The sequence below is a fragment of the Suricata suricatta genome, chromosome 4 (assembly GCF_006229205.1).
Source record: "Suricata suricatta isolate VVHF042 chromosome 4, meerkat_22Aug2017_6uvM2_HiC, whole genome shotgun sequence".
Taxonomy (NCBI): Eukaryota; Metazoa; Chordata; class Mammalia; order Carnivora; family Herpestidae; genus Suricata; species Suricata suricatta.
Window position 1 is genome coordinate 76,433,415 of NC_043703.1, and position 16,277 is coordinate 76,449,691.

Here is a 16,277-nt window from a genome sequence, read left to right on the forward strand (position 1 = left end):
GGGGGGAAGACAGGTGGTGGTGATGGTGGAGGGCACTTGAGGGGAAGAGCACTGGGTGTTGTATGGAAAACAATTTGACAATAAAATATTATGGAAAAAAAAAGTTAAAAAAGAATTATATTCTTAACAATTATACTAAAACTAGCGATAAGTTTCGCAGGCTTTTTCTTCCCAGCCTCTATCAGCAGAGAACCACTAAAATCACACTTCTACGCATGGAGGCATACTTCACTTCAGCTTCTCAAATTCACCTTCTTCTTCTTTAAAACCACTTTACACTTTAATAAGCAAGTAGAAGTACTAACAATTAAATACCATGATTTTAGAACTTGGTAACAGTATAAAAGGGAAAGAGCCCTGGACATAGGACACAAAGAGCCGTAAACCCTAGGTGTGCTATTTATTTAGCTGTATGGTCTTGAGCAAATCATGTACCTTTTTTTAGTCATTATAAAAATTTACATGGCAATACTTGTCCTGCCCACTTTAAAGGGTTGTGAGTAAATTTAGGGGCGCCTGGATGACTCAGTCGGTTAAGTGTCCGACCCTTGATTTCAGCTCAGGTCATGATCTCTCACAGTTCATGATTTCAAGCCCAACATCCGGCTCCATACTATGAACACAGCCTGTTGGGATTCTCCCTCTGCCCTTTCTCTGCCCCTGCTCTGTTCACTCGCTGTCTCTCAAAAATAAATAAATAAACTCTAAAATAATATATTTTTAAGTAAATTTAAAAATTAAAAATTATAATTTTTTAAAATACTTTAATGTTTATTTAATTTTGAGAGAGAGAGAGTGTGTGTGAATGGGGGAGGGGCAGAGAGAGAGGGAGACACAGAACTGAAGCAGGTTTCAGGCTCTGAGCTGTCAGCATAGACCCTGACGTGGGGCTCCAACTCACAGACTGCGAGATCATGACCTGAGCCAGTCAGTTGCTTAACCAACTGAGCCACCCAGGCACCCCCCAATTTATAATTTTAAAATAATCTAATAAAGAGCAAATTTCTAACTCATGCAAATATCTTCCTTCCTAATTTTATATTCCTTCCTTCCTAATTTTACATGTCTTCCTTCCTATAATTTTAAAATAATCTAATAAAGAGAAAATCTCTAATTCATGCAAATATCTCCTTCCTAATCTTTATTATTCTTTCATGCATAATCTTTATTGTTTCTGCTCTCATTTATGTTTAATATACTATCCCCCCCACAAGAAAAGTCTGAAGTTGATCTGAGAATTAAATGAGATAATATATATGAAAGCATACACAACGTAATACATGGTAAGCATTCAGAACATGTGCCAAACTCCTGTCAACTTAGTTTGAGTTTCTGGTAACTTTGTTTCCCAGCTCCCAGATCTCTCTCCTTAAGGAATTCTTTTTCTCTGGCTTCTTTCTCTGTTTGCATTTCCCCAGCTCTTTTGGTCAAGACACTTCTTTTGCTTTGAGTTTCCTTAGTCTCTTTCCCCATAGGCTCCTTAATCCAACATCTAAAGAAAAAAAAACAAAACTAAAAGTATAGCATTCTCATCTTTTTCTGCAAGGACTGACTGCCTTAAAATCCAGAGAGGATTTTTCAAGTTAGAACAGAAAACTAGATGCTACTTGTATTTTTCATCACAGATGGCAAAGCTATTTCCAATTTTATTATCAAGTTTTATATTTGAAAATTCAGTAGTGTCACTTTAAGACAAAATATTGAGAACTTATATCAGTTTTATGAAGGATCCCTAGTCCTTATAAAATTTTCTGATAATATGCTAGTAATGTAATTAAACTTATCAACAAATACAAAGTTAAAAAGCAAATACTTGATGTATATAAAGTATCAAACAAGAAAAGGCGAGGCAGAAAAAAGCATTTATTTTGGGATCTTAGGAATTGCGGTTCAGGCAGCAACCCATACTGCGCTCCAAGGAGACAAAGGAGCTTGGGTTTTAAAGGCAGGGGAGGAATTTTAGGCACATTACATGAGTTGGGGTTTTTGTTTTCTGTTCCTTGTTTGTTTTTAGACTGGCTGTGGCTGGGTCAGAGTAACTACCCTGTATGTGATTGGTGGTGAAGGTGCGTGCAAGTCAGAAAGTCCACTCTAGGCCATTCTCGCATGCAACACATACTCATCTAGGATGCTTGCAGTTTGGCAACAAGCCACGTTCAGCATCTTTCCAAAAATTGAGACAGAAAATACTCATAGGCCCTGCTTCCTGAGTGTCCTCCCCACTCCATTTTGAGTGACTCTCTTTGCAGCACTTACTCTGTTTTATTGTTCTATATCAATAGGAAAAGATATGTCAAATTTAACCAATCAATATTCCAGATTTTGTTTCATGCATTATTAATTTAAATTCTAGAGTAAATTATAAATTGAAGTACTTCACACAAAAGAATTTAGAAGTTTCTGGAACAAAAACATTTCTTAGTAAATGTAGACTTTACACTAAGGAAAAAGCAATTATTTAAATATCTCTTTTACACTCCAGTATAACAATAATTTTGTTTAAATCTCCAGGTCAATTTTTACTTTACAAAATATTGATGTTTCTATCTAACTCTTTGGCCCTAAATTCAGATTGTAACTGATAATATACAGAATATCCTGCACTGGATAAGTTCACTGTGTGATAATGCCAAAACACAGTGGATTTAAGTTAGAAAAAAACTGTCAGAAATTGTTGAGTTTATTGTCATTCCACAAAATAATTTAACTGATATAATGTAGACAGACTACTGCTCTGTTCAGATAGTTCACGTTTTTAATATCTCAGGAAAACAATCCAAATTTGTATGATATCAATAAGAATTATCAACCAGTGTTATTTGAACCCAATGATTACCAAATTGATAAGATAATATGTCTGAATGCAGAAGGCATGCAGATTTAGAAACTAGAAGTTAATCGTGACTTGAGCAGAAATAGAAGAGAGGAAGAGGAGAAGATCAACAAAAGCAGAGTTGTGAAGGTGTTTGTGCCACGTGGAGAACAGCATGGGGGGAAGGAGGTGATCATCAGCTCTGGCAGGGAGAATCCAACAAAAGGCAAGGAGATCTGTCAGAAAGTGTTAATAGAGAAGAAAAGATGGTGATTAGACCAAGGTGGTGGCAGCGGGAACAGAAAAGAGTGGATCCAAGGAATTGTATAGGAGAAGGGAGTTACCAGTAATGGTGACTGGCTAGATGGAGAGGGAGGAAGAAACGTCAGCTACCACCTGGTTCCTGTGTGGAGCCGCTGAACCGTGTGTTACCTGTTCACCGATTCAGAGAACGCAAGTAAGAACAAGTTCAGGACGGAAGATGATGGGTGCAGGTGGACATGATCAGTGGGAGCAGAAGGCAGATTGCAGCGGGTCAAGGAGTGAATGAGGGGTAAGACTGACTACAGCAAAAGAAGAGAGAGGGGGCAGGAGCAGGAGGGGGACAGAAGAAAGGTTCCCACACGTGTTTAAATGATGCTGTAAAGAGGGAAAGACCAAGTGCAGGAGTGAATGGGAATCACAGAGCAGCAAGGTGCCTGAGGAGGAAGAAAATAGAGGAGCAGAGGTGGAATTCAGGGCACAGGTGGGTAAATCAGCCATCATCAGGAAAAGGGACTCCTGCTTTCACTGGGACAGAAAGGAGAGTGGGGGTTGGGAGGACAGGTGAGTGTTGTTAACGTTCCTGGAGGGATCACCGGGAAATGACCTCTGGTTTCTCTGGGAGCTTGGGGCAAGTCATCTGCTGAGGACAACTAGACACCATTGCGATAGATTTGCAGAGAATGTAAACAAATTGAAACAGCTGTTGTGTGAAATAAAAAAAGAGAGCTCTCCAGCCTAGCAGAATGGTGTTGGCAGGGCTGAGGACCCAACTAAAGCTGTAGACCACTCATTTATGGTGATGGCACCGGGTGCAGTTATGGTGTGGTTTTCTCCGAGCTGCCCTTGAAGAGGGCCTTCAGCAGCCCGAGGAAGCTGAGGATTTAGAGTGTGAGCTTGAGCAGGGATGGGAAGGGAGGGCGGTCACCCACAGCCTCAGTGCCATCACCGCTGCTGGTTGTTCGAGCTCCTGAGTACCTGGCATTTGTCCGAGTGTCTCACATACACTGTCACCTGTCCTTAGAAAGGGGCACAGGAATTGGATGAGCTTGATAAGGGCGTTGGTCCAGGGTGATACATCTCAGAAATTGAAAAGGTGAGATTCAGACCCAGGTTTCTTTTAAAGGTTTAAGTGGTCACAAAGCTTCCAACAGGAGCAGTGGCGCAGTTCACTGGTAGCTGGTCAGGTACACTGAGTGGGCTTTCAGGAGACCGTACGAGACCGGTGACCAAAGGGACAGAAGACACAGGAGGTAGACACTACTGCATGTCCAGAGAAACTTACCAGTGAGCGAGGGGGCATATGGATAAATTTGTGATTTGGTTGTGTTGTTGTTTGGGGGTTGATGTTGGTTTTGTTTACTTTTACAATTAATCAAAAGACTGAAATACCTCTTAGCCATTTAAATAAAAACTAATGTATGACTTAAGCTCTGCTGGAATTTCAGTGTTTATTCATCGTTATGAAGTCAACACATAATTTAATTGTGAAAATTCCGTTCTTTATCAACATATGTATAGCTCAGGGAAGACAGAGTTGGTACTCAGCCTCCTCAGAGAGCTATGAATGGCATTGACCCACTCTGCATCACTACCTCTGTGTTTCTCCAGTATCTCTTTTCCTTTTTTCCTACTTTTTTTAGGGCTTTCTTTCCTACATTTCTTCTTCTTCCCCCCCCCCCCCCCGCCGCCCCTGCACACTGAGTAGAGCCCAGCACAGGGCTTGAACTCATGACCCTGAGATCAAGATCTGAACTGAGATGAAGAGTCAGACAGTTAAACAACTGAGCCACCGAGGCACCCTTCCTGCATGTCTTTTCCCACTGCCTGGATTCTGCCTTTTGGTTTCCAGAGCCGCACGTTTTGGGAGCGTCTCTCTGCAGTGTAGCAAGGGTGGGGGTGCCTGATAGAGGGCGGAGCCATTGCTCCTCAGGGATTCACTCCTTAAGTGTGAGATCCCTCCGGATTGGGGGTCCTGAGGTGGAGTTTTTAGGGAGACCCCATCTCTGCCTCTCCCAGGGATCTCAGCGTGGCCCTTTTATTCTTCAGTGTGAGGAGCCCTTCAGCTGGGTTTTATGTTTTTTTCAGAGGGAGTTGATCCACCCATAGCTATAGATTTTGTGTGTCCCTGGGAAGACTTGAGTTCATGATCTTCCTGATGTACTTTAATTGTGAAATACCTATTAGTTGAGGATGTTCTAAATTCATAAGGAGTTTCTATAAATTCAAAGATGTCTATAAGCAGTGTTGGGCTAATAAACATGTTTGACAATCTGCTCTCAGGACTAACGGCCTGATTTGTAGCATTTGCTGAGAAGTAATATACGTACTCTTCCAGGCCAATTCCAACCTGCCTCACACGAAATACAGGCAGGAAGACGTGTGTGTGGTCGACTCTCACAGCAGGTCCGAGCCAGCTTCAGCACCCCGGGACCTCGAAAATGTTTTTGAAAAACTTTTTTTAATTTTTAATGTCTTATTTATTTTTGAGAGACAGAGACAGACACAGCATGAGCTGGGGAGGGGGCAAAGAGAGAGCGAGATACAGAATCTGAAACAGGCTCTAGGCTCCAAGCTGTCAGCACAGAGCCCAATGCAGGACTTGAACCCACAGACCGTGAGATCATGACCTGAGCTGAAGTCAGACGCTTAACCAACTGAGCCACCCAGGCACCACCTATGACCTAAAAAATTAAAAAGAAAAAGATTTTTTTCCCAGTGTTCCCAACTAATCTGCTAAATTATAAACTAATTTGTTCAGAATGTATCTGGAGACTTTATGTACTATAAATTCTTCAATTCATGTATTTCTGTATCATGTTCCATACTTTCAAGTCATAACAAGAACTATAATTTTAGAGTGCGGAAAGATGGCTATCCTAAAATATACCTGTGTTCTTCAGAAGTAACGTAATTAGTGGGGTGCCTGGCTGGCTCAGTCAGTGGAGAACGCAAATCGATCTCAGAGTTGTTTGAGCCCCACATTTAGTATAGAGATTACTTAAAAATAAAATATTTTTTTAAAAAGTAGTGCAATTAGTAAGATGAAAGTAGCTTAAGCCAGACAATGTGTAGTTTAACAGCAGGTACATTTTTTCACAATCCTAGTAAGTTGAATGTCATTACAACACACAATTCAATAAAACTCAGTAAAACAGAGGACAAGGTGTATCAGTAAAAGGCTTTGTTGATCTGTCAGCCCAAACTGGAAATGCTTCAAATCGTAGATAAAATTCTGCCCTGATCCAGAAAAACATGGCATTGATAAATCTGTGTATTCAGTACATTCAGGAACTGTTGCAGGTAACAGACTCTTACCTGTTACACAGATATAAACCTACAGCCAACCTCCCCGCCCTTTTAAGGTATATGAGATAAATGTAGAACCGAAAGCAAGTAAATTTTTAACAGTGGCTGGTTTTCTCCCATTGAACTGGAAGAGACCTGTTTTTTGCCCTGTGTATAATTCCATTAAATTGTGGCCTGACAGTAGAGTTGTCTTAACATGTAAAAAGGTGAATAAAGCAATCTGCAGCATTTTAAAACACATGGAAGTTACACTTTTCATGTGATTTAGGTTATAAATAAATCAAGTGTGGTGGTTTTGAGTTCTTGTTCAAAGACAATTTTTTTAAATCTGAAATCCTTTCAACTTGTACTTTTCTCAACGAGCTATTGATGACAGTTTGCTCAAAATGCCATGTTTTTATTTTTTTTAAATGTTGAGTCATATATTCATATGTTATTATCCAAATGATTATAATGATTTTCAAGTAAATCTAAGCTTTTGATGTAAACCCATTGATTACTTGATCAACTTTGGTATCCAAAAATATTAGGAACCATTAATTATGATTAACATTCTAAAAGCAGTAACCCACGGGAAGTTTAAGTTTCTCTGATTTTGATAATTTTTCTGTGTTGGAACAAAATTGTTACAGATGCACCAGAGCAACGTTTTACATAATTTTTACAAATCTTTATCAGAATGTAGGTTGCCAAATATAAGTGGCACAAACAAATTGAGTATAGGCGGTGACAGAGTGAAGCAAGTATTGGACTTAATCAGCTTCTTGGGGCGCCTGAGGGGCTGTCAGGTAAGCGTCCAACTTCGGCTCAGGTCATGATGTCAGAGTTCGTGGGTTTGAGCCCCGTGTCAGGTTCTCTGCTGTCAGTGCAGATCCTGCTTCAGATCCTTCTGTCTCCCTCTCTGCCTCTTCCCCACTCATGCTCTCTCTCATTTTCAAACATAAACAAGCATTAAAAAAAAAGTTCCTGGAAATGAGAGGAGAGGAAAGCACTTGAGAAAGATAGTGATACAAATAAATTTTTTAAAAACTCAGCTTCCGTTCATCTTCTGCTCCCACACCACCGTGCCGCACTAATGCTTTGTCTGGTTGAGTGCATCAGGAGGCCAGCCGCTCAGCTGGTGATGCCAAAGGTGCCTCGTGACCTGGTGATGATATTAACCTCGAATGCCACTAGTTCCTGACATCGGTTTTATGTTTTAACGTTTAGATTTATGGAGAATTTACAAACAGAGGTCCAAGAAATGGAATTCCTTCAGTTTTCTAAAGGTCTGAGTTTCATGAGAAAAGAAGACTTTGCAGAATGGTTACTTTTCTTCACTAACACAGAAAACAAAGACATCTACTGGAAAAATGTGAGGGAGAAGCTGTCAGCAGGAGAGGTTGGTATGCCTTTTCACCGTGTTTGTGGTAAGGATGAAATAAGGTTAAAAATATCTACATAGTTAAATGAAGTCACTTTCAAACTATCCCAAACCATGTTACTCCCTATTATTTAAGTGTAAAATCAAGGTGAGAAATGTTGTTTCCATTTTCTTATGAATGAATTACTGCCCAAGATAGAATCAGTATCCAAACATGAGTTTTGTGTTTCCAGTAAAGTTGGTCATAACAATGTCCACTGTCACCACTATTGTTCTGGAACTCTTAGCCAGTGCAAATTACCAGGGTAAGAGAGGATAAACATGTGAAAGGAGTCACAGTTATCTTCATTTGCGTCGATGGGATTATATGCCTAGAAAACCCAAGAGAATCAAATCAAAAAACTATTAGAGACAGTAAAAATCCAGTGAAGTGCCTGTTACCATGCTGTCCTATGTGCAAATTACACAGATTAGAAAATGTAGAAGACACCTGGGGGCTCAGTCTATTAAGCATCTAACGCTTGCTTTCAGCTCAGGTCATGATCTCACAGTTTGTGAAGCAGAGCCCCACGTTGGCCCCTGCACTGACAGCATGGAGCCTGCTTGGGGTTCTCCCTCCCCCTCTCTCTCTCAAAATAAACAAACAAACATTTTTTTAAAATGTAATGGCATAAATGTGTGTGTGTGTGTGTTAAGTAATTTACCAAACTGTTAATAATGATTAATACACTATTGTAAGATTTTAAGTGATTTTTTTACTTTACATATTGCTTTTACTTTATTGTCCCAAAACATGGTTTGTTTGTTTTTTTTATCTTTTTTTAATGTCTTTTATTTATTTTTGAGGGACAGAGAGAGACAGCGCGAGCAGGGGAGGGTCAGAGAGAAAGGGAGACACAGAATCTGAAGCAAGCTCCAGGCTCTGAGCTAGCTGTCAGCACAGAGCCCGATGCGGGGCTCGAACCCACGACCGTGAGATCATGATCTGAGCCAAAGCCGGCCACTCAACCGACTGAGCCACCCAGGCACCCCCCAAAACATGGTTTTGGAGTTGGCATATGTTTTTATATAATTTTTTTTTAATGTTTATGTACTTTTGAGAAAGAGAGAGAGTGCACACAGGGAAGGGGCAGAGGGAGAGGGAGACACAGAATCGGAAGCAGGCTCCAGGCTCCAAGCTGTCAGCACAGAGCCCGACTTGAGGCTGGAACTCATGAACCATGAGATCGTGACCTGCACTACAGCAGGAGGCTTAACCAACTGAGCCACCCAGGCACCCCTATATAATTGTTTAAGCTATTTCTTTTTTTTTCTTTTTTTTTTTTTAATGTTTATTTATTCTTGAGAGAGAGATCAGAGTGTGAGCAGGGCAAAGGCAGAGAGAGAGACACACACAGAATCCGAAGCAGGATCCAGGCTCTGAGCTGTCAGCCCAGAGGCTGACATGGGGCCCAACCTCAGGAACTGCAAGATCATGACCTGAGCCAAAGTCAGACAGATGCTCAACTGACGGAGCCACCCAGGTGCCCCTAACGCTGTTTCTATTGTAAGGAAAAAGATAATAAAATACAATTAAGATCTCATTTGTAATTGATATAGAAGCATATAAAATTAAAAATAAATTTAACATGAAATATATGAAAATAAAACTTAAAAATCTTGGCAGATATTAAAGAGAACTTGCCTCGTCACAGCGCCCCCTCCCCGGTATGGAGTCTCAGGGTTATAAGGCCGCAGTTCTCCCTTAGCGTCCCCTGTAAGGGTCACGCTTCTGTCAGAACAGCCTGGGTTCATCGCAGCTCTAGAATGACCCTGCTACCCCCGTGCCTAACGTTCATGCTGCATTTCCATGTGGGCTGCCCGAAGGTTCTGCTACTTAGTTGCCCAGGGACCCGGACTCTTCAAGCTCTGCCATTTTGGAGCTTTACCATATGGAAAAAAATATCACCTTCAGAGGCCATGGCAGGAAAGGAAAGGAGTGAATACATTCCAGCAATTAAATGTGCTGGCCTAGAAACCTCACACTTGCTACTGGCCAGACCAATCACATGACCCCACGTCACTGCAAAGAAGCAGAAAGGTGTAATCTTTCATATATGCAGGAACCAAGAAGTATTGTGGACACTACTGGGTTTCAATAAAAATGTCATCAGATTGTCGTGAGTGAAATAGACAATCCGTAAAGTTTATATGAAAAGACTCCTGCAAGGACAAAAAATCTCCAGAAAAATCTCTGTAACTTCCCCTCAGTTTTGCAGAACTGCCCTCTCCTTCCAAAGGAGACAGTGTCAGTATCCTAGGCTGTTCCCTGCACAGATGTCCTTGGAAAGACAGTCTGGAAGAAGAAGGTGGGTGGAGCCTCTTTCTGAAAGATGTGCAGAAACGGGAGAGACCCATGGAGACTTGGCCAGCAGCAAGTCATGTAACAGCTCGTTAAGAATCTAGGCCAAGGACCTAAAACAGACACAAGACTCTAAGTCCACAAATGACTAATAAGAACATAAGAGAAAAGTGTTTAAACTGCACTCACAGTTAAAGACCCACAGATTCAGACATTGGTGGCACACCATTTTTCACCTGTCAGTGAAGGAAAAATCAGAAGGTGGCACTGAGTGGGGCTCCGAGGTTCCAATACAGAAAAACGGCCACTCGTGCTGATAGGGTGTGTTGTTAAGAGTACAAAGCAAAGTGTAGAAATGTGTGAAGACGATACTCCCACTGTGTAAAACGGGTGCATATGCTCTTGTATAGGAGTAGAATATTTCTGGAAGGAGACCCAAAGAATTGGTAACAGTGCTTTACCTCTGGGAAAGGGAACTGGAGGTCAGAGGAGGGAAGAAGACTTTTTATTTCTTATCCATTATAGAATTATAGAATACCATGTGTATATGTTCCCTCTCCAAAGACTTAACTAAATTTTAAAAGTAAAAATTCCATAAATTTACAGAGGCTAAGGGCAGTGAAACTTGAATAAGACTACCCGTATGCAGAGGGCATGACCCTGAAGGTCCCTGCAAAAGAAATTTGAGAAAAAAAAGTGTGTGTGTGTGTGTGTGTGTGTGTGTGTGTGTGTGTGGAGAGAGAGAGAGAGAGAGCGAGCAAGTGCGAGCAGGGGAGAGGGCAGAGAGAGAGAGGAATCTCAAACAGGCTCCATGCTCAGCATGGAACCCCATGCGGGGCTGGAAACCACGACCCTGGGATCATGACCGGAGCTGAAATCAAGAATTGGACATTGAACCAACTGAGGCACCCAGGCACCCCGGGAAACATTCTCTTAGGCAGGGAAGAATTTACTTTCAAATTAACAATTTTCATACTTTGTTTACTTTTTCAATGGAAAAACTAGTTTTTCTAACTTATCTTTGTTCTTGTTTTATGGGCAAAGGTTTTGAAGTTAGGAACCAAGGTTCAAATCCTGACCGATCTTGGACAAGTTACTTAGCTCCTGAAAGGTTACTTACCTAAGGCTTGCAAAGGCTAAGACCAGGCACATAGTAAGTGGCAGAACTGGCCTTTCAGTGTAGCTTCTCCGACTCTGAACCCAGTGCTCTTACTCAGCGCTGTGTCCATTGGTAAAGCAGAAAAGCAAGGAGGCAGACCATTTCACGGTGTATTAGTTTACTCAGCCCACCGTACGGAATACCACAGCCGCTGGCTCCAACAGCAGATTCATGCTCTCACAACTCTGGAGCCTGCAAGTCCAAGGTCACGATGCCGCAGGTTGGTTTTCGGTGAGGTCTCTCCTCCTGCCTTGCAGACCACCGCCTCCTCACACCGCCCATACGTCACCTGTCCTCCGTGCTCACGTGCAGAGTGAGTGTGCTCTGCTGGCTCTGTCTCTTACCAGGACATTAATGCCGTCAGAGTGGGCCCACCTTCATGACCTCGGTTAGCCTTCCTCGCTCCCCTAAGGGTCCAGTCTCCAAATATAGTATGTTGGGTGTTTGGGTTTCAGGCTATGAATTTTGAGGAGACAGAATTCGGTCTGTACCACGGGATCACCCCAATTCTTGCCCTGTGCATTCCAGGTGACCCCTTTCACACAGTGCACAGCCCACACAACTGTATGTGGTGGCCCTGACCATTCTTTTTAATAGACTTTCTTAGAAAGCTATGAAAGTTCACGAGCTTTATTACAGAAACAGGACTTGTGCTTATATCCTAAGGTTATTTCATGGATTTACAAAATTGTAATTAACTATTGTTATTTTATCAGAGTATTAGTTTGGATGAGTTCAAGTCATTTTGTCATTTCACCACACACCTGGAGGATTTTGCCATTGCCATGCAGATGTTCAGTTTAGCTCACCGACCTGTCAGACTGGGTAAGTTATGCAGCTTTATTTAATTTTTATCATCCACAAATAATGTCACTCTGTTCTTCAACCAGAACATACCAATCAAAGAACCAGTCATCAGTGACACAGTTGAATGGCCGTTTCATTAATTCAGTGTGGCTACTCTAGACTTACATGGACTCTCAGATTAACAGTTACTTTGTTTGCTTTTACTTTCTTATTTCCTAAAAAGGAAAGTTTAGGAATATTTAAATATGTTCTTTAAAGCCCTGATTAAATTAAAATAGCCTGCCTCTCTTTCAGTTACTTTCAAGACATTTTTCAGCCAAATTTATTCTTCCAGCATGTTTTTTTTTTTAATTTTTTTAACATTCATTTTCTGTAAGAGAGAGACAGAGCGTGAGTGGGGGAGGGGCAAAGAGAGAGTAAGACAGAATCAGAAGCAGGCTCCAGGCTCCCAGCTGTCAGCGCAGAGCCTGACGCTGGGCTCAAACTCACAAAGTGTGGGATTGTGACCTGGGCTGAAGTCGGCCGCTTAACCAACTGAGCCACCCAGGCGCCCCTCTTCCAACATGTTCTTAATGAGTATTTTTTGTTTTGTTTTACTTCCCTGCTAATGAGCATTTAGACTTATTTTTGCTTCTCATATAGTAAAATTTAGGCTAATTCCACTTGGACTGCTTCACATGGTTGATGAGTTGTTGTTTTCTTTGTTTCCTTCTCCAGCGGAGTTTAGGAGGGCGGTGAAGGCAGCCACGGGGCAGGAGCTCTCAAACAATCTTTTGGACACCGTGTTCAAGATCTTTGATGTGGATGGCGATGAGTGTCTTAGTCATGGAGAGTTTCTTGGAGTGTTAAAAAATAGGATGCATCGAGGTTTATGGGTAAAGATTTTGAGTTTTTAACTACATGTTCACATATAATTAAACAAATGTATTACACCTAGAATTTAGGCAAATGTGTGGTCGTAAATGGAAGTTTTATCATTTGTAAAGAGATTATAAGATATGATCACAAACTGAGATCTCTCCTTCAGATGGGATCCAGTATTTTTCTTTGCTCTTTGTTTTTTGTTCTTTTTTAAATATGAATCTAATCAGAAACTGCTATTCAGAAATCATTTTCCTTTGGGCTCTGTGGTCAGACACACCTAAATTCAGCTCCCAGCTCTGTCACCAGTGGCCTCATCTTGCAAAGCCACTTAATTTCTCAGAGCCTTTCATTCCTCATTGTACTAATGAGGAAACTAATTAGAATCTACCAGGAAAAAAAATGTTGTAAGAATTAAGTATAAGATACTTAGTGTAGTGCCTGAGACACTTGAAGAAAATGTTAGCATTGTATTATATTCCGCTCAGGTCATTACTTCACGGATCAGTCTATCACTGGGGGACAAAGAAAACTGAAAACTTTGTTTAAATTGGAATCGGCTTAGAGGCACCCTCATAAAGGCGGTCTGCAGGCTGAAACAAGGGTGGAAAGAGGTGGTGAGGCCAGAAGAAAGGCGGGAGAGTGAGGGTGAGCACGTGGCAGAGTCACAAACAGCCCCATGTATGTGCTATTCGGAAAAGTACGTTATTTTCCTGCTCCGCACACGGTTAATGGAGGAGTGACTGAGACTCTGTGAGCACATGTCGTCCATCCTCCAGCCCCTCACAGCTCGGACTCCTCTCGCTGGAAATACAAGTTAACGATCGAATGTGCTCCGGGGTGCTGCCACTGCTCAGAAGACGTGACATAGGAGAGCTGCAAATCCATCAGGAGGAGACTGCACATAAAATCTAAACTAGGGGCCCCTGGGGGGCTCAATCTGTTACGCATCTGACTCGATTTCGGCTCAGGTCATGATCTCACAGTTTGTGAATTTGAGCCCCGAGTCGGGCTGCAGGCTGACAGTGAAGAGCCTGCTTGGGATTCTTTCTCCTGTTCTCCCCGCCCCTCCCCTACTTGTGCACACATGCCCTCGCCCTCTCTCTCTCTCTCTCTCTCTCAAAATAAATAAGCTGTTTTAATAAATCTAAAACTTTTGCAGGGCACCCGGGTGGCTTAATTGGTTTAGTTTCCAACTCTTGATTTTGGTTCAAGTTGTGATCTGGTCATGAGATGGAGCCCCATGTCAGGCTCTGTGCTGGGTGTGAAGCCTGTTTAAGATTCTGTCTCCCTCTCTCTCTCTGCCCCTCCCCTGTTCACACTCACATGCTAGCTTGCGTACTAGCTCACTCTCAAAAAAATTTTTTTCCATTTGGCAGATTTGCTTCCATTTGGTAGATTTCCAGCAATGCTGCCCCCCTGTGGTCACCAGGACACAAATGTGGTTTGTTTGTTTTTTTAATGTTTTATTTATTTTTGAGAGACAGAGTCAGAGACATGGTGAGCAGGGGAGGGTCAGAGAGAGAGGGAGACAGAATCCGAAGGCAGGCTCCAGGCTCTGAGCTGTCAGCACAGAGCCTGAAGCGGGGCTCAAACCCACGAACCATGAGATCATGACCTGAGTCGAAGTCAGTCACTCAACCGACTGAGCCACCCAGGCGCCCCAGGACACAAATGTTTTTTAGCCTTTACTTTCTTATGTAACAGAGGAATAACCCCCATACAGAACTTTCTGGGGCTTTTTTACATTTATTTATTATTGAGAGACAGAGCATGAACTGGGTAGGGGCAGAGAGAGAGGGAGACAGAGAATCCAAAGCAGGCTTCAGGCTCTGAGCTGTCAGCACAGAGCCCGATTCGGGGCCTGAACCCACGAACTGCAAGATCATGACCTGAGCTGAAGTCAGACACTGAACCGACTGAGCCACCCAAGCGCCCCCAAAAAAACTGTGAATTACACAGAGCACTTAGGTGAATTATATTCTTTTTTCTTAAAACATCTTATCGATGTATTGTTTCTTTTTAACTTCGGTAAGTTTAAATCAGAGTTTTAGGCTTATGATTTTTATTCCACATAGCTAAATAAAGTTCACCATAGAAAGGAAAACATTATGAAATATTATAAAGCATTATGAAGTAATTACATGTTCAAACCAGTATATGAAAGAAGGTGCCCACCGTCTCCACCACCTTCTCAGGGAGGAAGCCCCCGTCACGTGCCCATCGCCTCCATTCTTCTGTCCCCCAAGGCTAGTCTCACGCCATGGTCATAGTTTCTCTTTGACCCTGTCTTACTTAGTTTCACCAGAATCATCTTTCACAACAGAATCCATCTTAGGTACTTTCTGGGGGCGTGTGGGAAACAAGCAGGACCAGAGCTCGTGGAAGCGTGTTTAGCCTTGAAGAGAATGACCTCTTTGCTCTCACTTCGGTTAACAGGTGCCCCAGCAACAAAGTGTACAGGAATACTGGAAGTGTGTGAAACGAGAGAGCATTAAAGGAGTGAAAGAAGTCTGGAAACAAGCTGGAAAAGGTCTTTTCTAGAAAAAAGATAATATGGGCATTGCATTGCTCCAAATGTCAGAATTTAGAATTTTTCTTTTTTAAGTACTAGATGTTTGTCTTCTGGAGTCTTCTTTGGTTTTCTTTGTAATATAAGGATCCCTTATATTTGCTTTCTGATTCAGTAATTTCTTAATGAAATTTCATTAAACAACTTAGTAAACTACAGATACTGGATTCTGTCAGAGGGCCTGCAATTGAAGTAATGCTTTGTACTCTGGTAAGATTGAAAACCTAGTTATTCACTGATTTCTTAGACACAGTAGTAAGACACGCTCTTGGGAAGGGTGTCAGCTAGTACTTACAGAAACAAATATTGATACACAGGCTAACCCAAGTCCGGGAGTCCTGATGTTCCTTGTAGGACAAATTGAGTTAAAAACATTTAGGGTTTTCTCATCTGTATCTCATATCTCATAATCTTCTGTGTATTTTATTTCAGTTACCTATAAGTTGTCTTAAAAATAATATGTAAATTTCAGTATCCTATGTGGAAACCGAATAAAGTACTTAACAGATACAAAAATTAGACTTTTAATGTGTCTTCTAGAACTTTTTCTATAAATGTAAATACTCTCATCCTTGCCAACGTCATTCATTTATGTTCTGAAAACCCAGTGGCATTGGGGGAGCGCCTGGCTGGCTCAGTCAGCGGAGAGAGCAAGACCCATGGGCCTAGGCTGTGGGTTCAGGCCCCACCCTTCGGGGTAGACATTATTTGAAAATGAAATTAAAATTTTACAAAACTAGTGTATTTGGGAGGATTTCAGACAAGATCAGGGTCTCACGGCATATCATTGTA

The 16,277-nt window shown here is 41.8% G+C and overlaps 1 protein-coding gene across 2 annotated transcripts in view; it reads left to right on the forward strand.

The window, feature by feature from the left end:
• Positions 1-16,006, forward strand: part of MICU2 (mitochondrial calcium uptake 2) — a 138,961-nt gene extending 122,955 nt beyond the window's left edge. For both annotated transcript variants that reach the window (XM_029936959.1, XM_029936958.1), the window contains exons 9-12: positions 7,592-7,763; positions 11,962-12,070; positions 12,770-12,927; positions 15,353-16,006. In XM_029936959.1, coding sequence (XP_029792819.1) covers positions 7,592-7,763; positions 11,962-12,070; positions 12,770-12,927; positions 15,353-15,457 — 544 coding nt within the window. In that variant the 3' untranslated portion in view covers positions 15,458-16,006. The remainder of the gene's footprint in view (positions 1-7,591; positions 7,764-11,961; positions 12,071-12,769; positions 12,928-15,352) is intronic.
• Positions 16,007-16,277: the final 271 nt, after the last annotated feature.